The 22704-nt window shown below is 46.7% G+C and overlaps 1 protein-coding gene across 1 annotated transcript in view; it reads right to left on the bottom strand.

Moving 5' to 3' along the window:
• Positions 1-22704, bottom strand: part of LOC308365683 (neural cell adhesion molecule 2) — a gene marked incomplete at both ends in the record, with an annotated part of 89974 nt that overhangs the window by 51529 nt on the left and 15741 nt on the right. The window contains 1 exon segment of the mRNA XM_080839187.1: positions 2965-3039. Coding sequence (XP_080695313.1) covers positions 2965-3039 — 75 coding nt within the window.

Raw genomic sequence — 22704 nt, 5'->3', positions numbered from 1 at the left:
CACTCAGATGAAAATACATAGCGCTTCCCCACCCCCACACACACACACACACACATGAGTATATATGCACACACACACACACACACACACACACACACACACACACACACACAGACAGACAGACACACACACACACAAACACACACACACACACACACACCACACACACACACACCACACACACACACACACACACACACACACACACACACAGAAACAGACACACACATACACACACGCACACACACACACACACACACACACACACACACACGCACCCAAACACACACACACACACACACACACACACACACACACTCTTTAAATGCTTGCCCTAAATCCCCCTTTCCATGATGTCTTGCCTGTGACACAGAACATGCTCTCGGAGGTAAAGCGCATTAGGAGTGAAACAGCAGCAGAGTGGTCTGAGGCAGAGGCTGAGCAAAGGCTCTGCACCGGCAGCCTGTCACACTGGACTGCACTCGGTCTCAGCCGGATGAGTGGCTGCTGAGCTGAGCATGCCCACACACACACACACCCACACACACATAGGCTTGAGCACACAAGCACACACACACACACACACTTAGGCATAAGCATGATGTGCAGGTGAGAGGATCTACACTGATCACTCGTAGAGCTCTTAAGCAGACCATTGGCCATGCAAACTCATTTGGGTGAGAAGCCATGTTGGATGATGCTATTTGCCTAGTGCTTATAAACGGCATGGTTTTTTTTTAACACAAGCTCCTTCCGAAAGATCTGTCTTCTGCATACATGTACTTAGCTAATAGTGTTCTGGTGCAGAACAATAGTAAGAATCTGACTGACTCTCCAAGTGTATTGTTTGGACGAAGCTCAGCACGCATAAAGCCTGGAGCCAGCAGAGACGTGAAAAAGTGCCTGCACAGCACACATAACATTAAAGGATTGTCTACAACATCCCTGAGATTATTAAAAACACTGGAAGAACGCTAGCACAAACATGGGTTAACAGTAAGGTGGAAAGGCACTGTAAAATATTAATTTGCTAAGAAGCCATACAGTTTAAATAATGATAAAAAGAACAAAGAGAAGAATGTATTCCTCCTGACTCCACACGACTCCTCATTCCACAGCAAAGACACACGTATGTTTTCCTGCCTTGACGCAGTGTTGCACAGTGTGTCATATTTCATGCACTGCGTGAAAGTAGGAAGGCACTGTTGCAGATGAATCCGTTATATACAGACTTCATTATTTGTCATGTGGAGCTGGGTTGGGAGGAGGAACCGCAGTGATAAAAATGATAAGGCAGCCTGTTCGTGGTGCTGTGTTCACACAGAGGTCCCTGACACACAGAGGAGCCTTATAACGCTGTCGGCCTGAACTGGCAGGACAGACACGCAGAGACACGCAGAGGGGCACCCCAGTACCTCCTGCTACATCTTGGCACATCATGGCCGTGGGCTTGGAATCATTGTCTGGTGAGAGGGGCGCCTGTAATGCAGTGATTCTGAGCTTGATCGCACTCTTGTGCAGCTGGGGCCGGTTTGGCTGTCAGTAACGGCTCTCTAGTGTCAAAGGGAACAGGATCAGTGAGTTCCTTGACACCCTGTGGATTTTTTAGGTGCCTGATAACATCAGATACACTTCAAATAAACAGCCAACTGGTGTCATTATGATGTGTATCAACTGTTTTTACTTATTGACTCAGTTGAGGCAGGGAATTCGAGAGAATGAACAAATGTTCAGAGCAGCTGAATATAATTTGCACCACCAGTTCCTTGATGACTATTGATGTCAATAATGCCGCTTGAATAGTAGGTTAATACAAGCAATAGAAAACAGAATGTCAGAAAGTTTCATTTTTGATATAGTTTCAAAATCATTCAGTTTTGTTTTCTGGTAGTGTTGGAGTTGGCCTGAGGTGTTTAACGGTAACTCTGCCCTTCATGCTGCCGCCAGCGCTGGTTACAAAGCCACGACTAACCCCGCGGGTGTTTGACCTCTGTGCTTCAAGGATGTAAGCCGTCAGTGCTGCTTGCGTGGAGAGAGAGCCAGGCGTTTCCTCACAGTGTTGCGCAACACCACACCGTGTTCTGGCTTCGCTCCAGCAGGGGTAAGCGTGGATCAACCTCTCCACCTCCACCTCCAGCTCCATCCTCATCGTCTTTCCTCCTCCTCCATGATAGCAGCATGTCAGCTCCCCACTTGCCCTGGCTGAGCGTGGAGGAGCTGAACTGCACTGGAGCTTGCAGGGTGGAAGCTGGCGGGGGGGAGCCCAGCCATGTGGAAAACAAGAAGCCTGGAGCTAACCTGATTCACCGGGGACACAACACCTCTGGCTCCCCGAGCCAGGAAGATGGGTTTATGGGCTGAGAGATGTGCCGCGAGGGCTCAGGGAGTTACAGGGCTACAGGGTAATCTCTGCATGCAGCAGGAGTCTGGTGCTGGTGCAGTCTGGTAGTGGAGTTAAGTAAACAGAGAAAGTACTGAGGCTGATGAATTGGACCTGTGTTGAGCAGTGGCTCTTCTGCAGGGCTGTGGGCAGGGTGTTTGACTGATGGAATCTGCTGCTGTAGAGGATAAGCCACTGCAACCAACTAACATGTGTCCTTAGCTATCCTAACCTGAGAACTACTTATAAAAGGGCCATCATCAATTTAGTTGTCATTATTGTTTTTCAGTTATAGTAAATGCACATGATAAGTCATGGTAAGCCATGAGAAGGCATACCGCTCTTGGGAAAATTAGGACAAGACTATAAGGATCCTCTCCAACAGACTGAAATAGATGTCAAAAACATGTCTGGGTGAGTTTATTGACAAGTTGATGCTGTGAGTGACTACAGAAGGGGGTTGATGGACTTATTCACCCAACTAAAATCTATTACATTTATATTCAACATGGCATGTAAGTAAATCAGAGGAATAGATAAAACAGTGATGACAGGGTATAACAATGTAATGGTCTCTACTGTACCTGTGCAGGTGAAGAATTTGGACTCCCCCACGCTCAGCTCAACCTTGTTCAGTGAAATGGACACTTGAAGGACAGCTAAGAGACAAATAGGGAGGGAGGGAGAGAGAGAGAGAGAGAGAGAGAAAGCAGACGGTTAGGAAGGGGTGTTCATAAATTACAAAGAAAAGAAGCAGATATCCCTCAGAGCCCCAAGCACTCCCATGTACCTCTGGCTGATTAAACCCAAATAAAAGACAGACTGAGCAGAGAAAGAGAGAGATAGAGAGAGAGAGAGGGAGAGAGAGAGAGAGAGAGAGAGAGAAAGACAGAGAGAGAAAGCAGAGAAGTCAGGGACGTGGGGTCAGCCCGCCGAGCCCCCGCCAAACAATCACTTCAATCACATCATCCAACTGCATACGCAAACTTGATGAAAAGCAGGTTTCGTGTCGAGATCAGACCCAATACAAAGACAAGACGGAGGAAAGTGAGAGCAGGAGAACAAAAAAAGAGAGTGACAGAGAGAGAGAGAAACAGAAAGAGAAAGAGAGAGATTGAGAGAGAAAGGAAAAAACCTTTGATCTATCTATCTACCTATCTGTGGCAGCTCGGCCTCTCCTGTTCATTTCTATATTTCTCCCTGGGTTTTCCAGAGGTCTCTTATTGAAACGACCCACACCCACTCTCCTGCCGTTCACCAGATCAGGGGGAAGAGGCAGAGCTGCTCTTGGTGGGTGGCTTGATGGGAGGGGGGAAGGGGGGGTCAGAGAAGGGCCGGTGATGACGGGCAGATGTTGCTGGCTCATACACCACAAGTGCAGCACTCAAATGCCAGTGAGAGGCTTCACTCAGGTTGTGAGAGATGTGATGCGGGACCAGGCGGCCACATCATTGCATTATGGTGTGTGATATTTAACTATGAATATATGTGATAACACACTGGAGTTTGGTGGATAAAGGGGATTATCATCATATTATTATCATCATATTATATAGCCTTATATGTCCACCACATTTTGTAGTTTATTATTATGACAATTGGCTATTTGTGTGATGCAGGACAGCACAAAATGCCATTTTTGATAGAAATGATTCATTATTTTGTTTATAGTTGCCTGTTAAAAGCTTTATATACAGGATACATGGACAATAATTTACCATTCAGACTGGTCATCAACAGAAAGAATTAAGTATTTCTGTGCATGCCCACACAAGGTACTTTCCCATGCGTGAGATGAATCAGCAAGCATAATTACTTCAATGCCCTTTTTCCAGGGGCTCTGAGAGACACTTTTTGAGTATGGCCTGGAGAACTACTGAGAGAGGTGAAACAAGTTCCTCAACTGCACTTGAGTCACACCACAAGGTAGGCTTGCAAATAAGGCACGTACACACTCACACACTCACACACAATCTCACTCACACACAATCTCTCTCACACACACACACACACACACACACACACACACACACACACACACACACCTCCCTCTGACTGAGCGCAGCGGTGTGGGGCCTGCGCTCACCGGGGAAGCACTGGCATCTGGCAAGATGATTAATTACAGCGGAGTTTGGCTGCAGCCGGCCACAGGATAGAGAAGTGGCGGCTGCTCTGGGCAGCCTGTCCAAACTGAACTCAGACTGCTGGACTGAAGTCCCTCCTCAAACAACTCCAAGTTCACCCAACTCTCTCCCCACAATCACACCATGTCACAGGCTGTAAACTATAGACGCATAAACGTTGATTTTGCGTCAAGATTTCTGCTGTTAGCGTATAATAAAACTGCACACTGACCTGTATAAACCTCTGTTCTCTGTGTTTCAGTGCTAAACAGAATGGCCATTTTCTGGGGCTGCTGTTTATCCCATAAATGATGCTGTCAGTGGAACTTTTGTTTTTGGAGGCACATCTCAATGACTGATGTGGTTCCCAAGTCTGAGATGGAGGCATGTCTGATATGGAGACATGTCTGATGTGGTTCCTCGGTCTGAGTTGGAGTCATGTCTAAGTGTTGTAATGTGGCAGACTGCATTTAGCGGCTCCAGTATACAAACGCTTTCCAACCTCACGCTGACACACAGTATTCCCACATGCTTAATGGAAATTTCTTTTCATGTTTGTTTTCACCGGCTTTTCTCCCGTCAACTTAGTTCTTGTCAGTGAGTTGCTCCACCGTGTCAGAGGCGATGCATTATTCATGGCATAAATAAACTAACAAGGAAGTTCACATATTTTCCGCATAAGATGAGAGACGGGGAAAGAGAGTGAGAAAGTTTACTGTATGAGAGGATAGCCTATAGAGGGCAGTAAAGAGGGGGAGGAAAATAGAGATGGGCTGATGTCATCCCTGAAAACTACAAGCAACCCTTTTCCTTCTGAGTACAGGCGAATACAACATGACGCCGCCCCCCTCCCCTCCCCTCACCCCCTCCCTTCTCACACAGAGACACACACATGCAGACAGTAGAAAATCTGATATTGCTTTGCAAGATCCTCTGGGATGTTTGGGTTCGTGGTTGTGGGTTATCACTGAAACATCATAAGTGGAAGTGAATGTAATTATTTTAATTAATTACACGGGTTCGCCGCACAAACTGCACAGCGATAAAACCAGTCCATCTGTCAGCCGAAAATCTCATTTAACTGATAGGAATCAACAGTCAGTTGCCAATAATACGTTTTATGGCTTTCATCAGTATCTAATATAAATTCTACCTGAAGAAGAAAAAACTAAATACAAAAAGTCAAACACACACGCACATTGATCCTTGTGTGGGCATCTGGTTTACCAACAAATATGATGAGTGGGAATGCCTTCACAAACAAACTCATCCACAACAACGTGAACTGTCAGCCCTGGGCCTGAACCAGTAACCTGTTTGGGCAGTGCTCCTCACATGGGCCGCCTGGGTTAACAGTGCCCTGCGCTCCCTATAATTAAACACATGAGATGCTGCGGCCTCAGGCAGTGGTTCTCAGCATCCATCACCTCCTACATTGCCAAGGAGCTGCAGGCATGCCATTAGCCTGTCGGCTAGCAAACAATACTAACACAGTCTAAACACAAACACCAACCTACACACACCCACACACACACGAAACAACAGCGCAACAATGTAGTTGTGAAAAAGTGTCTTATCAAAAGAGTGTTACGGCCCTGCTCGTGAGACCAGAACATAAAAAGGGACTTTGACAAAAGGTTTGATTTTAAATAAATTAAAGGCATAATATGCAGGATTCCCTTGGAGCTCCCCCCAAAGGTTTTTACTAGTATTAACGTTTACTCCAGTGTCGTAAAAACACATTCACTTGTATACCGGTGAGTGGAGTCAGTGAAGACGTGATCAGAAAACAGCGAATATGTCAACCAAGATAAGAATATTCAAAGATTTTACAGAAATATGACTGCAGAGTTTTATTCATTGTGATATCGGAGATGAATGCTAATTCAACCAAAAGAATGACAACATTTAGTTTAGAAGAAATACCGATCGTGTTTTGAGCCTACAATGTTTTCTAAGTGTTTGAATGTGGAGTCGCCTACGTGCGATCTAATACAATATTGTAACACCAAAAAGCTACAAATTCAGAATTTACATTAGAAAGTGTAACGACATTGGAAAGTGTAATTTATTATAAGCTAGCCAGAAAGCAGGTCGAACTACTTCCGCCCGAGCGGCGGGCATCGCCAAGAAAGTTACATAGCGTAGTAATTTGAGTACAGACCCCCGATGGCAGTGAAGGAGGCGGAAATCGGCCTATTAAAAGTCATTGTAGCGACACAATTTTTTTCAAGCTGTTATTTTAAGGTACAATTGTTACATACGGTACCTTTAAAGTATTTATTGAATAGACAAACAAGACAAAAAACAAGGAAATCAGTGTGCGTGTGTGTGCGTGTGTGTGTGTGTGTGTGTGAAACATAGAAATGTGTGAGAGAGAGAGAGCCAGGGAGAGAGGTGTGGGCAGCTCCCTATACACTGGGCAAACCTAGGCAGGTGTGACCAATGAATCAATGAATCTCTCCCTGCAAGCACCACAGCTTCTGCACTGCCACCGCAGGACCAGTGGGGGCGCAGGGGGGCTTAACAAGAGGCACACAACTTCCTTTCCTTCCTTTAGCTGGAGGGATATCAGCCCAGGTGAGGACTTTTGCTGGAGGTGTACAAGCTTCTCACTAAGACCCCACTCCTGTGCACACTACCCGCCCTCCCCTTCCCCTTCCCCTTCCCCTTCGATACAAGACTCCCTGCTGCAATACTAAATGAACTACTACTTATAAATCACACAATCTCTCTCTTTCACACACACACACACACACACACACACAAACACACACACGTTCCTTTTCCTTTGCTTTGAGTCCTTCCTCTCTGTTCTTGCATTTTCTAGTACTTTCATGTCTTGTTTTTTTCTGCCACACTCTATGTCATCCATTTTATTGATTTTGAATATCCAGTTCTTCAAAACCTTGTTCAGCCTTCAATGTTCTGTGCTTTCATAAGACAAAGCCTACCATTAGTGTCTTTACTAGCTGAGTCCCTTGGATAAAACAAGCTCCCAGACAATTCCACACATTGTGAGACTAAAGTGGGCCATTAGGCTGAGCTCTGAGTGAGACGTAACCTGAGCCGGAGGAGAGATGTGTTAATAATGGGCCGAACCCAACTCAGCAACTCAGTGCTTTAAAATGGAAGAGCCACTCAAGGACATTTCGTTCTGGTTCAAAGGGCAGATGTCCTTATCTTTTTCCTCGTTGTGTTTTCTTTTTCTTTTTTCTTCTTGGCATCCCCATCATGAAAAGAGGCAGGTGAGGAATGAGAATACAGCCCTCCCCTCCTGTGCTCTCTCCTCTCCTCTCCTCTGCTCTCCCGTAGGGATGGGCTGGGGCTGGGGTTAAGATTTCATTGTGGAGAGATTGAATTGGGCACTCTGTTGAGTCTCAGCAATTTTTTTTTATGGTTATGTGGGAATTGACTTGACACGGGATGACCCATCTAAATAAAGCGGACGCAGACGAGAGGAGTCAAATGCCTTCCCCTGACAATGCTGCTGCTCTGCCATGCCGAGCAGGCTCCCCGCTCCCTCAGTGGGGAGGAGGAATGGCTCTTATCAGAACACACAGACACACACACACACTTAGAGAGAGCGAGAGAGAGAGAGAGACACACACATACAAGCACACACATACACGTACACACATACAAACACACACACACACATACACACAGACTCGGCAGTATTAGTCTGCAGCAAGCCCAGGGCATTCACTCTCTTCGATCCCAGCCGGACTGCACCAAGTGCTCCCTGAATAGGAACAACAGGCACAGCACAGCCACTGCTCACTTCCAGGGCCTAGTGTGTGTGTGTGTGTGTGTGTGTGTGTGTGTGTGTGTGTGTGTGTGTGTGTGTGTATTTATGTATGTGTGTGTATGTGTGTGTGTGTGTGTGTGTGTGTGTGTGTTGTGTGTGTGTTGATGTGCTGATGCTGATTAACTCTGAGTCCTCACACCTCACAGCATTATTCAAAGGCCATTGTGGCTTTCCAATCATTGCGCCAGAATGGAAGCATTGAAATGCACCATTAACAGGCCTGCATTCCCATTAGATCAGGAAATGGGACTTTAAATAAACAACAGCGGAGGCCACTGAGTTTCGGACACGTTTCTTATTCCGAGTGACTCGCATTCTCACAGGGATACTGCTGGTGGGCTCGAAGAAAATGGCGCGTGTAATGTCTTTGTTTGTCTGGCAAGCTCATTGGGATGGGAATGGCTTCGGATGGGAAAAATCTGGGCCACGTCAAGGACGGTAATTGTCTGGAGTCGCCAGGGTGTTTTCGGCCCCTGCTGGGTTAATTAAATGCTGAGATGTCACATGTCACTCCAAGCCACTGAAGCAGCACTCCTCCTCTGAGCCACACGTCAAATCTGGAACAGGTAAACACCTTCCTCTCTTTCTCCCCCTCTAATAATCTCCCTCTCTCTCTTTCTCCCTCTCTAATATGCTCTCTCTCTCTCTTTCTCCCCCTCTAATATTCTCTCTCTATTTGCCCCTCTCAGATCCTCTCTTTCACACACACTTTGTCTCTCATCCAATTCTGCAATTGCATGCCCCCCCTACCCCCAGGAATATAGAGATTGTCTCAGTGAAATGAAATGATTTTAGTTGTTATTTTGATCTCTGGTGAAGTGACAGCAACAGCACATTTAATAAATATATACGAAATGACTGAGTTATAATACTGTTTTATTTTGTCATTCTGACAATATTATTCACCAGCTGGTAATAATGGGATCGGCCAATGCCAGTATCAGTGACAAACACCACCCTTGGCATTGACTGGAGGAATGGGTAATCACAGGCTAGTCCGGTTCTGTCAGTCTTTGCTGTGGAGTCGGTAGGCACCCTTTGGCAGCCTCTCCTCTCTCTTGTAAGCCTGTCTCCGAGCCACACTCACTGGGACAGGCTGCCTCTAGCTGTCACCCTACCGGCCACAATGGCAGCGTCTCACAGGGAGGCCGATAGTGTCAGTCACACACATCAAAGCCACTTTGCTGTATGACAGATAGCCTAGCTCACAGCACAGTGCCGTTAATGCTTAACAACTCACCACCAAGACAGACACAGACACTTCTGAGTCACAAAAGTAAGTCACCTCCCCTCTTCTCCCTTAGCTGCATAATTCTTAAACTGTCTAGGCTTGTTAAAGTTTCCGTGACGTTGTCTTTTCCTCTACGAACTGCCACTGTCTATAACAGGCAGTGGGTTAGAGTTTAAAGCGCTGGCCATTTACCCCATGCTGTGGCCCGGGTTCTCTGTGCCCGATCACCAGCAGAGCCCAGCCAATTACCAGATCTGTTTAATAATACATGGATCAATAATTGAGCGATTTGCACTACTTCAAAACAGGTAGGGGTTTGGCTAAAGGGAACTGCATTGGGTACTCCTGCCTGAGAGAGGGCTTGCACGTGCGCACACACACAGAGACACACACACACAAACACACACACCCAGACACACACACACACACACACACACACACACCCAGACACACACACACACACACACACACATACAGTGATACACTGCTTGCTGGGTCCCATGCTGACACACTGCCTCTAAATATTAATGTACCACTCCATCAACAGGACGCTCCCCTGTCACCAGATTAGCATAATCACTGCAATTCAAAATGCCTGCCCCTCTTTTCAAACGACGCTGATTTAGTACGGCCACACCAGTGATTTACAGGCAAAAGGGGCTGCAGATTTATGGTGCTCAGCACCAGTTCGCCGAGGGACTGAGCACACTCAATGGGATACAACAGACTGTCGGTCTCCCCAGGCGCTGATTGGCTATATGTCTACGTGGCTTAGTGCTTCCAAACTTGGAGGCCATGTCTCTGTTGAATGGCGTGTTTGGTAGCGGCTTCTTTGATTGTCCTGTTGTTTTGATCCTAACTGCAAATGTGAGTCAGTTAATGAAATTAGTCAGTTAGGCACAGGGGGTCGTTGTAAGTGCACTGATTACTAATTTGGGATTTGTTAGCAATAGGGTGGCCACCCGTCCCTTTTAATACAGATCATCCCATGGTGGCAAATTAAATCCTGTGTCCCGTGTTGAATCACTAGGGTACACGAATTTACGATGTATAATACACTGGGTGTGCAAAGTGCTGAGAATAACATAACATCAACTAAACTCTAACCGGTTATTCAAGCGGAGTGGAGAAGTTCCGAGTTGAGGTTGGCTCTGCATGCTGTGTGAGGTTACTTATTTTGTCACATAAGCAGCATGGTTGCTGGTGCTCTGTGGAGGTCATATCCAGTGAGCTCCTGATCTCACTCAGGTGAGGTAGTGAGGAGGCTCCTGATCTCACTCAGGTGAGGTAGTGAGGAGGCTCCTGATATCACTCAGGTGAGGTAGTGAGGAGGCTCCTGATCTCACTCAGGTGAGGTAGTGAGGAGGCTCCTGATCTCACTCAGGTGAGGTAGTGAGGTGGCTCCTGATATCACTCAGGTGAGGTAGTGAGGAGGCTCCTATTCTCACTCAGGTGAGGTAGTGTGGAGGTTCCTGATCTCACTCAGGTGAGGTAGTGAGGAGGCTCCTGATATCACTCAGGTGAGGTAGTGAGGAGGCTCTTAATCTCACTCAGGTGAGGTAGTGTGGAGGTTCCTGATCTCACTCAGGTGAGGTAGTGAGGAGGCTCCTGATCTCACTCAGGTGAGGTAGTGAGGAGGCTCCTGATCTCACTCAGGTTAGGTAGTGAGGAGGCTCCTGATCTCACTCAGGTGAGGTAGTGAGGAGGCTCCTGATCTCACTCAGGTGAGCAGGGACGTGCAGTCATAGGATAAATATATATTTATGTATTATAAAACAAATATTCATATTTCTCTAGTTATCTGTGTTACGAGTGTCATTTCGAGCATTTTTATTATCAAAATCGCTGAATTTGTGCATTTCCGGTTCCCAGTGACAGTGATCAGCCAATGAACATGCCGTCAAGGGAGGCAGATGCATTGCTGTCTATGGGCAGCTGAGCCAGTGCCGCACTAAAGATTGCGCAATCACTCCAAACTGGGTTAAACGCATGCGTGCGCAAGCGTAGAACTTTTGAGTTGAGATCAAAACGCATTGAAAAATATTGTTTAGTGAGGCAGACAGTACCACTGCTTCAAGAAGGGAGGCGAGCGAGAGCGCAATTGTCGAGTATATTTTGGTTCTAAAAGTCGTTTTTCTTCTACACTTGCTTGTATTGCTAAGCTGAAGCAGTTCAAAACTGGACTTGCAGTGCAAACGTGAAATGATTAGTAATGGGAGACCAATGGCGAAGCTAAAATGTTTGCTTCAAACGACGGGACAGAAGGTATTGACATTTGCAGTGGAGTGTTTCAAGTTTCCCAACGGGACATATTCATGAAAAGGACAACGGATTTCTACTGAACTGTACACAACATAGTGGATTACTTTGGTTTCACCTCAAATTGACGGTTAAGAGCTCCAACGAAATGCGCCAACTTTAAATTATACCGGTCAGTAGAACATTTTGGTATTGTGTGCTATGTCTGCGGTGTTTAACTGTTTGCTTGTTAATACGTTGTGTAAATACATTTGTAATTGTTTTTTTTTCTACACTGCGAATTCAAGTGTCCGAGTTGTGTAAAAGGTAATTTAAATTAGCATCCCACCAACATAGTTATATTTTCCCTAGACAAAATTAAATGAGCCATATCATTGGTGGGAGGGCTACATACGCTACCTTGTAACTATTAATATCTTATATCTTAATAACTATTGAGCCGCATGACTACAATAAAAAAAAACGATTGTTTAAAACTAATAGTATTAGACAATAAAACATAAAGTTTTTTCAGTTCTGGTGAGATGACAATTTTTAAACCATAAGCATATATACATGTATGATTTATACATTTCTATTTTTTTTAAACAACTAGCAATCGGAATGACGTAATCACTTCCGGTTTCTGTGCCGCACCAGCTGCGAACCTCACGGCACGTCACTGCAGGTGAGGTAGTGAGGAGGCAACCGTAGTTAGCTTCTAAACAGCTAATTTCCCAGCTGCTCTATCAAACAGTATTAAACACATGGGTGTATGGAGTTCAAGGAAGCTGGAGGGCAAAAAAGGCTGAATGCAGACAACTGAAAGGCCTTAACATGACACCTCTTCAAACTTTAAAAGGCAATCCTTAATCAGCCTGGTTGCTGTTGCTAATCTGTCTAAACAATGGCGTTGACTTAGAGAGTGCCTTCTGCATCTTTGAATTCAGGGCTGGCTGCAATGCCTGTGCATTGTGCAGACTAATCAATGCTGACATAAAAAGGAAAACGACCCAAGCAACATTTCAGGTAACATTTAGCATCATATATGACAACATGATCCAGTGCAGGATATCATATTCCAGCAATCCATTTGCTCTCTGTCTGTTTCTGTCCTCTCTCTCTCTCTCTCTCTCTCTCTCTCTCTTGGCTGTTCTCTGCACTACCTAAAACACAAGGCTCTCTCTTATCTCTCTGAAGTGGAGTCCAGCATCAGCATGAGGTGACCCACATCTGATTGAAACCCAGCTCTGAAAGGCTGAGCCCAGTTCCTGGAGGACTGTCCAGAGTGCTCATACACAGTGGCTACCCAATGGCCTATCTCTCTCATCCCTGTCTCCCATTTAAGAACACTGTAAAAGCACGGCTAACCTCTTAACCTATTTGGCAGCACAAGACACAATAAGGTCTGTTTGATTATGGTAACAGGATGATCCTGAGCTAATGCTTCTGGGCTCTCAGCATCTCTGAAGTAGCGCACATCAGCTATGTAAAATGCTAATCTTTAATGCTAGCCGCCCGATAAAGACTCTTTTTAAGCGTCATGAATAAATATGGACTGCCTGCAGCTAATGCTATACAGTAGCAATCTTAAACTCGCATCTCTCGCTTGACTCAACTCTCTTTCAAGGGCTATTTGGCCCTTGTGACACCCTCCTCTGAGAGGAACATAAACATGAGCGAGGGAGGAAGAAAGAAAGAAAGAAAGAGAGCGAGAGACGGAGAGAGAAAAACAGACAGAGTCGATCACGATATGAAATAAAAAGTAGCGCGGTGTCTGGAGGGCATAATTACCCTCTTCAAGCTGGCAGCTCGGGGAGTGACCTCCGCACGGGGGAAGAACACAAACTCATCATCGACAGTTTATTGACTCTCAGCTGCAGGGCCTCAGCCTCACGCCGGGCGCCTCACCTCACTTTGATCTCAATATCTCTCCCCCCGAAAAGAATATATAGAAAAAGACACATCGCCCCCCCCCCTGAATCCTCTCCCCCTGAAGTCCAAGGACAGGCGGGCGACAATAATGCAGAGAGTCAAAGGACAATAGCGAGCAGGTCACCAAGCTCCAGCGCACTGATTGTGTTGGTAAATGATTGGTGGCATATGATGGAATGTCGTGGCACTGAAACAGTTGCGGAGGTGAGTGAATTGGCACCTATTTTGATTAGATTTATCTACAGAGTTCAGGCTCTCTTGGGTCTGTGTTCTGTCAATTTCCCATCTTATTTCCAACCAAGAGAAGCTGGACTTGCCAATATATATTTACACTGGATATATATTTTAGATATGGATATATATACTAGAATCCTATTAACCATTTTGTCTCAGCACACAGTATCTCTTAATAACTAGGATTAGGTTAGGCTAGGTAAGGTTAGTCTCGCCGACTGCCGATGTGACCATAATGTGCAGCTGTAAGTAACAGCAGCATTTACTGCACTATATTAACGCATGAAATTACATAGGATCCAAGTGCAGCAATATAAAATGGCCGGGGATTGATTACATTTGGAGGTGGGGGAGAGCTCTGTTAAATTCATGGGGACAGAAACTGCCCGAGATGTGTAATTGGAACAGCAGCGCTTAATAACTTCAGAGGATTGAGGGGCGTTTCTCACTGCACAGGGTACAGTGTTTAATGGTGACATTAAAGCAGAGAGAGCTATAAGTGTCAGAGCAGTAAAAACTCCTCAGCTGCCCTTGGCTCTTTCACTTAAACTCCAAGATTCTTGAGAGAGGAAGTGTCTTTCCCTGATTCTGCTTTATTGTTCGATTGTCTGGCATGCCCGTAGATTAAGAGAAATATTCCATTCCTAAGGCTTTATTTGCAATTGAGGTCTTTCTTGGACATCCATTAGACAGATATGTTCTCTATGTAGTAATCATGATTCTGTTATAACTCAATAACTTTGGGTTACTGAGAGTAACTGTCTTCCAATTATGCTACCTTCTCTACACATGCGGACACTAAATAGGGATCCCACTGGAATCGCTAAAGAGATGGCGCTGACAATCCGGATAAGCCCAACAGACTGATGTATGGATAGATGTTTCAGTGCCCAATGGCAGAGCCATCACTGCCGTTTGAGCACTCACTTGGACAATCACCGCCAATCTCCGTCGACAGACGGCGGCCATCAGAGTCACTCAGGGATGGTTACGCGCCGCAGCCATGACAAACCGCCGTTGCTAACGGGCCTCCTTCCCACGACTCATACTCAGGACACTGCCTATAATGGCTGCCTTTCCTTTACCACATTCATCACGACCTACTCTAACAGATGCTTATTGTCTCCTCATTGCCTTTGATTGGTTTGCTGCGGTGCGAATGGGTGCATCACTTGTGGAGAGTGTCTGATTTTGGGGGCGAGTGGGCAGGCAGGGGAGGCTGGAGAAATGGTCAATCTTTCAGACTAATAGAGAGAGGGAGGCGTGATGGAAAGAGAGAGAGAGACATAGAGAGAGAGAGAGAGAAAGTACAGGCGCCTTTCTGCTACATTGATGCACGATGGAGTGCTGAGCGCGAGGCCAACTCCATCTATTTTCCTGCGCACAGGGAGAAAAAGGAGGGCTTTCAAACTAATTTTCTGTCATTGAAATTTCTGGAGAAGGGCCCATTGCCATTGAACAAAAGTGATACATCTCACCCTGGAGGAAAAACAATAGAGGACCTGAAAAGGATAATGGCAAGTACATAGCGATGTACACACACACACACACACACACACACACACACACACACACACACACACACACACACACAAGGCTACATCTACCCCACAGACATTTAAAGCATAACATCCCCATTTTTATACTTGAAAATTAAGTCCTTGAGGACAAATCCTCTGATTTGTGTGCAGGAATATTAAATGAACATTAGAAGCAAATCAATGGAGAGTAAGAGAGACAAAAGAAGGAGAGCGAGAGACAGAGAGAGAGAACAGGACAGTATTCCTGGTGGCGTGCTGCGAACGCTCTGACACTTTCATTTCTCTGTCATACTAACTATCCTGCCTCTCTTAGATGGATACTAAAACTGAAGCTATGCCTTATCTGTGACACCATTTGTTTCATTTAACATTCCTCGGAGCGTGAGCCCGCGCTAACAAAGGAGGCTTGGGGGGCTTCGAGACGGACTGCCTCAGAGCCAAGCACAAGACAGGAAGATGTATCCCACTGCTGCCACCAGCATAAATCTGGCACGTGTTTGGACGCCCGTGTGCACAGAATAGTGTAAAGGGAGTGAGTCATGGAGGTCCTTCTGCTGCTGCTGCTTTGCTCTGCTCCCAGACAGGTGGAGCAGAATGGGGGAGAGGCTATTTATAAGAATAAAAAAAACAGAAATGTTCCCCTCCTGGAAATCCCAGGGTGCTCAGCATGGTGTTTGAAACACAGAAGTGCAGGTGTGGAGCTGTCGGGGGGAGAATAAAAAGAGAGAGTGAGAAAGAGAGAGAGAGAGAGAGACATGATTCATGGGAATGCAAAGTTCTCTCAGAGAAGAACAAGGAACGTGGGCCAAGTCTCTAAACTCACTTACTGCAGATGTGCCGTGACAACAAGGAAACATATACACACACACACACACACACACACACACACACACACACACACACACACACACACAGACACACACACACACACAAATGCCACCTCTAACTCGTAAATCTGTAATAACCGTGACAACAAAAACTCCTCGACAAGGAAGCCAGAGCATGCGAGTGACCCCTCTGTGGCTCACACATTAGTACTGTAACGTTAATGCGACCCCTGCTTATGACATAATTACGCCTGTGCACGGTCCCAGGCTTGTAATTACTGGCACTGAAACCAAAGATTCACACCAATATGTAATTAATAACGACAACAGCCTCGCTCCCTCTGGCGGTAGCCGTCCTCCTCAAATAGACTAAATTATTTATCATGACCAGTGGGAGACTACTTATTGGCATTGAGAACCTGGAACACAAATAGATCCGGCAAAGGAACTAGAGAGAGACAAACGAGGAAAAGGGGGAGGGAATGGAGAAGGGTAGAGCAACGAGGAAACGAGCAAGGAGGAAAGAGAGGATGGAGAATAATGAGTGCAAAAACAATAGAGAGGGAGAGAAAGAGAGAGAGAGAGAGAGAGAGAGAGAGAGAGAGAGAGAGAGAGAGAGAGGTGAATATGTACTACAGACAAAGCAGACACATGCTGGGAAAGTTGCGTATTTCTATGCACGTCTTTAAGGGCTGTAGTGTCTGACAGGTAGGCTGAGATTCTGAGCTCCATAGTATGCGTTGTTCAATTATACATGCGGCTGTGCAGTTTCTCCTTTCTTTCCATGAAAAACCCGCCGGACAACAAGCGGATACATTTTTAATGCCGCCAAAATAAAGTCCTTTTCTTGAAGGGCCAAGAGCACATCATCTTTAATGAACAGCGATATTAGCAGCTGAGGTGTCAATTATTTATAGACTGCCTCAACTTTCTCGCTGAAAATGTTAGTCTCAAAATGGAAGTCTCAAACTCACAGTCTTATAATACGGAGAGGCTGAGGAGGCGAGACGACCTCCCTCACGGTGAACTCCTGGCAACCTGAGAGGACCACACTCAGCATGGCAGCCAGAGGCCCGAGACGCCTTCTTGACACATCAGCACCCCACACTTGGCTTCATAAGCAAGCCATTAACCTTTCATTAGATTCTGCCGTCCACTTTGCAACCCCCCCCCCCTCTCCATCCCATAGATCTCGTTGGATGATATGAGATTAGACGGGGGTGAAATTAAAAGGTTTTAATCATAAAACAAATCGATGCACGGATGAAGGAAAGGGCGGAGAGAGAGAGAGAGAGAGAGAGCCAGGGCCACACCGGCGCTGGGTCGACAAAGCCATCGGCAACCCCCACGGCCTTGGCTCTGGGGTTGCCCTGATGTATGAGGCACCCCCATGCAGGGAGGACACAGATGCACCAGCGTTGCTCCCAGAAACACAGACTCAGCATCTCCCTCCAGCCTCCATGGAGAGAGAGAGAGAGATAGAGAGAGAGAGAGAGCCAGGGTGATATACAGCATACTATCAACCCCAGCACATCATACATGCATTATGGACTGAACCATAGGGCCCTTGATCACTGAAACACAGCGGCCAGCGGCGAGGAATCGTTATGTGGGACCCAGGGGCGCCCTGTTCACCCCTGTGCAAACACCTGTTCCCCGCGGTTGGTGCAGAGGTTCAGCTGTTCATCCATTATGAGTGTGGAGGGTGTAATGAGTAATAACGATTACAACAACTTCAAACAACACGGTTGGGAGCGACCGCATGCTGCAGTTAGGCACACAGGCAGGGGCCTTACTGTGAAACCGATGATCCGGGGGGGGGGCTATAAATAAAACAAAATCAAGAAAACTGAAAAAATAAAAGGCGGGATGACAGTGCTCTTGCCAGTGGCAGCAGTCCTCGGAGCCCCTGCTGTCTGCCAGTGGGGACACAGAGGGCTTTCCGGCAGCCCCTTCTTCCCGACCTGCCACACCGGCCGACAGCATGGCACCGCTAATGAAACGCTCCCCTGCTGCTGCTGCTGCTGCCTGGCCCGGCAGACTCGCCCAACTCTGCCTTCAACTCCAAACTTTCCAGCGGTTTCCAACTTCACTCCACACTGCAGTGACACTTTTCCCCTCCCCTCCCCTTCAACTGCTGTAAGAGGATACTGCCCAAGAGTCTTGTTACTGCATGAGTCATGCCAGAGACCCCTTTTAGGGACCTGGCACCATCCCACCTTGAAGTCACTCTAATGGTGCTCTGTGGGATCTGCGGAGACCAGCAGCTGACGTCCGGCATGTTCCCTGATCAACTTTACATGCTTGGGTTGATTTGCTTTAAACTTGTTCTTGTTACGCACGATAGCTTCGCCGCGTGCGGTTCTGCGCTCACTGTGCTTGGAGGGGTCTGCCGCGAATGCAAATGCTTTCTTCTGTGACTCACTCACGGAGAACCGTGGCAATCAAGAACTCCGACTTGGACGCTGGGTTAAAGCTAGCGTCTGTCACTTCACATCTCCTCTGTGAGGCTCAGTGTGGGGGTTTTGGTGGGCAGAACCGGAGCGTGGCCTTTACCTCCGCGCTAGGCTTTGCTCGCCACAGGAGCGTCCGCCTCTGCAGCAGCGGCAGAGGTCTGGCATGGTTGTCGGCGACTCTGCTGTAAGCCTGCTCCGGCTGAGACAAAAGAACAACTGCTGCTTCATGCTCCGGCTAGGAAGTCATTAGCCAGATACCCTGCCAGTGGCTTTGGTCTGGGCCTCTAAATCTAATAGGGTAATTTATGGGTTGCTCTTTCGCCCCCCCTCCAGATTTATGGCATCGGGGGCCTTACTCTGCAAAGCTACAGCACAGGGCTTGCTGCAAATACTACTTAAAACTAAAGCGCACTGTTTGGAGACTCTGCAAGGAAGGCACTTTATCGATTTGCTTACATATTTTTTATTCCAAATCAATCCCTCTATGAAACAACTAGATGAAATTTCATGAGATATTTATCAAATTTTTGGAAAATGGACTATATCCTTGTTGCTTACTTGTCCAAAAGAAAAGGCATTTCCTAAAATGCCCCAATACAGTATATAAAAAAAGCCCAAACCTCGAACAAGACCTTGCCTCAGATGGGAAAAAATCTATCAGTGCCCCAGGCCTCCAAGCCACCTGCACAGGCCAGAAACACTTTCATTCCAGGGCGAGGGGCCAAATAACACATTCAATACACACTCAGTCCAACACTTGGCTTTTAACCTGACCCCACTTCAAAGGGAAAATGTTCCGCCTGGATGCTCATGAAATAACAGTGATGAATAATGGATACACACCCGCTCACCACGTATCTCTAAGTTACGACCTGAGAAGTAAGATCAGTTTGTGAACTGCACTCTGTTAACAGGTTGGTTAACCCTGGATCCTGGTCACTTCGAATGCAGCCATATTGCTGACAGATGGAGTGGCATTCCTCCCAAAAACACACACACTAAGTTTATCCATCCAAAAAAATTTGCTGGATATTTTGTTTGTGTCTGCCTTGTTATGCCAACAGTTTCCCAACAGCTGCTCATTGATGCGGATTTCAACCTTGCGAAATCAGATCAGGTCTACCATACTAACCAACAATAAATCACTTCCTCCTCTAAATGAACAGAATTTTGGCAGGTAGCAGGTAAAGCGAGAGAGAATGTTGATGCCTCGATAACAGAGACACACCATGACAAACAGTGCATGTCCAGTTAATACTGACGCGAGCACTGAATGAAACACGTGTGGAACCGTTTCCCATGCAAGACTGACACGGTCATGATCAGAGGCAGGCGGATGAGAGAGCTCTCCCTCCCTCTCACAGCATCTGATCAAACAGGGGCAGGCCACCGCTGCTGAGGGAGAGGACGGGGCCGCTGGCTGCAGCCATGGCTCTGAAGCCGCCCTCCTCCTCCGCAGTGCTCGCCGTCTGCTAAGGCCTCACCTCCATATCTGGTGCTGACACAGAAGCATGTGCCACATCTCTCTCTATCTCTCTCTCTTCCTCTCTCTCTCTCTCTCTCTCTCTCTCTCTCATCAAAGCCCTAATTCCTTATCCTTCCTCTTCCCTCCACTGCCCCTCTGAGGTGGGCCTGCCGGGCAGGAGGCGTTTGAACGCTTGCCTGGCTGTCAGACGGGGACCCGGTCGGTTGGGTCGGAGCCGTCCAGAATCGTTCCTCGCCGCTCTGCTGCGCACTGCTGGACTCGACTGGCGTTTTTTTTCTTTTTTTCGTGGAGGCTAAGAGGCTTTGCCCATCTGAATGTGTGCCTATTGGCATGGGTCGATGCGGTCAAAGACCGTGTGTGTGTGTAGCTGGGTGCTGGCTCGTTACCGGTCCGTTCCAGGGAGACTGTCAATGCGGGTAGGGCCTGTGTGCGAGCGGACTTATATTCTGAGCTCTACCAGATGAATGCTGTGGACCTGGGTGCAAGTCTGTCTCTGTCTGTGTCAGTGTGCAACAGATTAAAGATTACCTCTGCCTGTGACATGCATGGCCACTGGGCTATAACCCTTCAGAGTGTCTAGTTTATGTACAATTACATATACTGTATGTGTGTGTGTATGTGTGTGTGTGTGTGTATGTGTGTGTATGTGTGTGTGTGTGTGTGTGTGTGTGTGTGTGTGTGTGTGTGTGTGTGCGTGTGTGTGTGGGCATGTAAGAAGAAAGAAAGAATTTTGATTCAAATTGCAATCACTGCCAAGTTCTTATGGAAGCATATGTGAGAGATGGAGTCCATGCCAGCTTCAAGCCTTTGAGAATGTTGAGCCTTGAGCCAGATTGTGTATCACAAAGTCAAAGCGAGCCTGCAGTGTGTGTATGTGCGTGTATATGCATGCACACATATATGCATGGATATGTGTGTAGAGGCTAGTGAATGCATTTCTGTGTGTGTGTGTGTGAGTGCATCTGTGTATGTGTGTGTTTGTGTGTGTGTGTATGCATGTGCATGTATGTGTGTGAGTGGGGAGGAGTTTGCCATGTATTTGTATCTGTGTAAGTGTGTGCATGTGTGTGTGTGTGTCTGTGTGAGGCAGCTTGACTGTCAGAGCTGGTTACAGGTAGCAGGTGTGACTGTGAGGTATGAGAGGTACTCCCCTGTGATTAGGTGATCAGAGAGAGAGCATGGCAGCACAGCAGATGGGGCATCTGCATAAAAACTGGACAGTGGCTCCACGAGTCACAGGTGTGTGTGTGTGTGTGTGTGTGAGTGTGTGTGTGTGTGAGTGCATTTTTGTGTGTATATATGTGTGTGCAGGAGGCAACGGTTGAGAGAAAAAGAGACTGCAGCAACAAACAAAAATCATGGAAGACTGTCATTGAGATAAAGATAAAGTAGTGGTGCAGGAAATTCTGTTTATGCGTGTTCAAAAATAAATCACCATTAATGTTCTGGGGTTTCTCTAGGTTCTCTGTTAGTATGCCAGCATCTAAGTGTATGTGCGTGTGTGTGTGTGTGTGTGTGTGTGTGTGTGTGTGTGTGTGTCAGTGTGTGTGTGTGTGTGACTTCTTGTGAGCTGGGAAATGAGAAATGGAGTGAGCAGACGATGGAGATTGCAACGAGGCGCTAAGACCCAGTGGCGTGGATCAGGACGCAGCAGACACAGCGGTCGGCAGTAGTGTGGACGTTGGTTGGGCTCTGTGCTTGTGCACACCACATAACTCAGCATTATGAGTGGTTGGAGCCATCTAGCTTAACTACATTCATTAGTCATCTGGACAGGAGCAGCGGTAATACAACAATACGCAGAGTAAACAGAGCCTGTGTTTGCAGCCTGCGTTATCATGGCAGGGGCCCATTGCACTGCACCAGTCTTCCCCCAGCCAATCCCAGCCCAGCTCAGTGCACACAGGGATGCCTAAGCACCAAAGCCCTACGACCACATACTCTACAGGCCCTCTAAAGCACAAAAGTACTGCAAAGTTAGATTTGCATATTATTAGTGCTAGCCATTGCAGTTGACAGTTTTTTGCATGAACGTGCTTAAAGTATGTGTTCATTGAATATGCACATTTTCTTAATGAACAGTTTTGATACAGTTACTGTATCTGTATCCGTTTGACACTTAAGAACGAGAACTTTAGCGTCGTTCAGGTTTTTGCAAGATACTGAATCCTCGGTTGCTGTGAAACACAGTGCATACGCACATGGTGCACTGTAAACAACACTGGCTAGCTGAACTGTTTTTTTTTTTTTTGCAAAATGGAGATTCAGACAATGCAGCTAGCTATACTGCTGAAACAAGTTCATCATTTGATGCAGTTTTATGAACTAGTTGGTACAGATTCATGTGACATTCATATGAAGTTCCTGCAAGGTGCTTATTATGCATGGTGTTTGGTAGGTGGGTAGTGAGTACTGAGTAGATTGATGTATGAGAAAACAAAG

The sequence above is a fragment of the Sprattus sprattus genome, assembly GCF_963457725.1.
Source record: "Sprattus sprattus genome assembly, chromosome: 5".
NCBI classification, from domain to species: domain Eukaryota; kingdom Metazoa; phylum Chordata; class Actinopteri; order Clupeiformes; family Clupeidae; genus Sprattus; species Sprattus sprattus.
The sequence above is the reverse complement of the archived record's forward strand: the minus strand, read 5'-3'. Positions and strand labels throughout refer to the sequence as shown.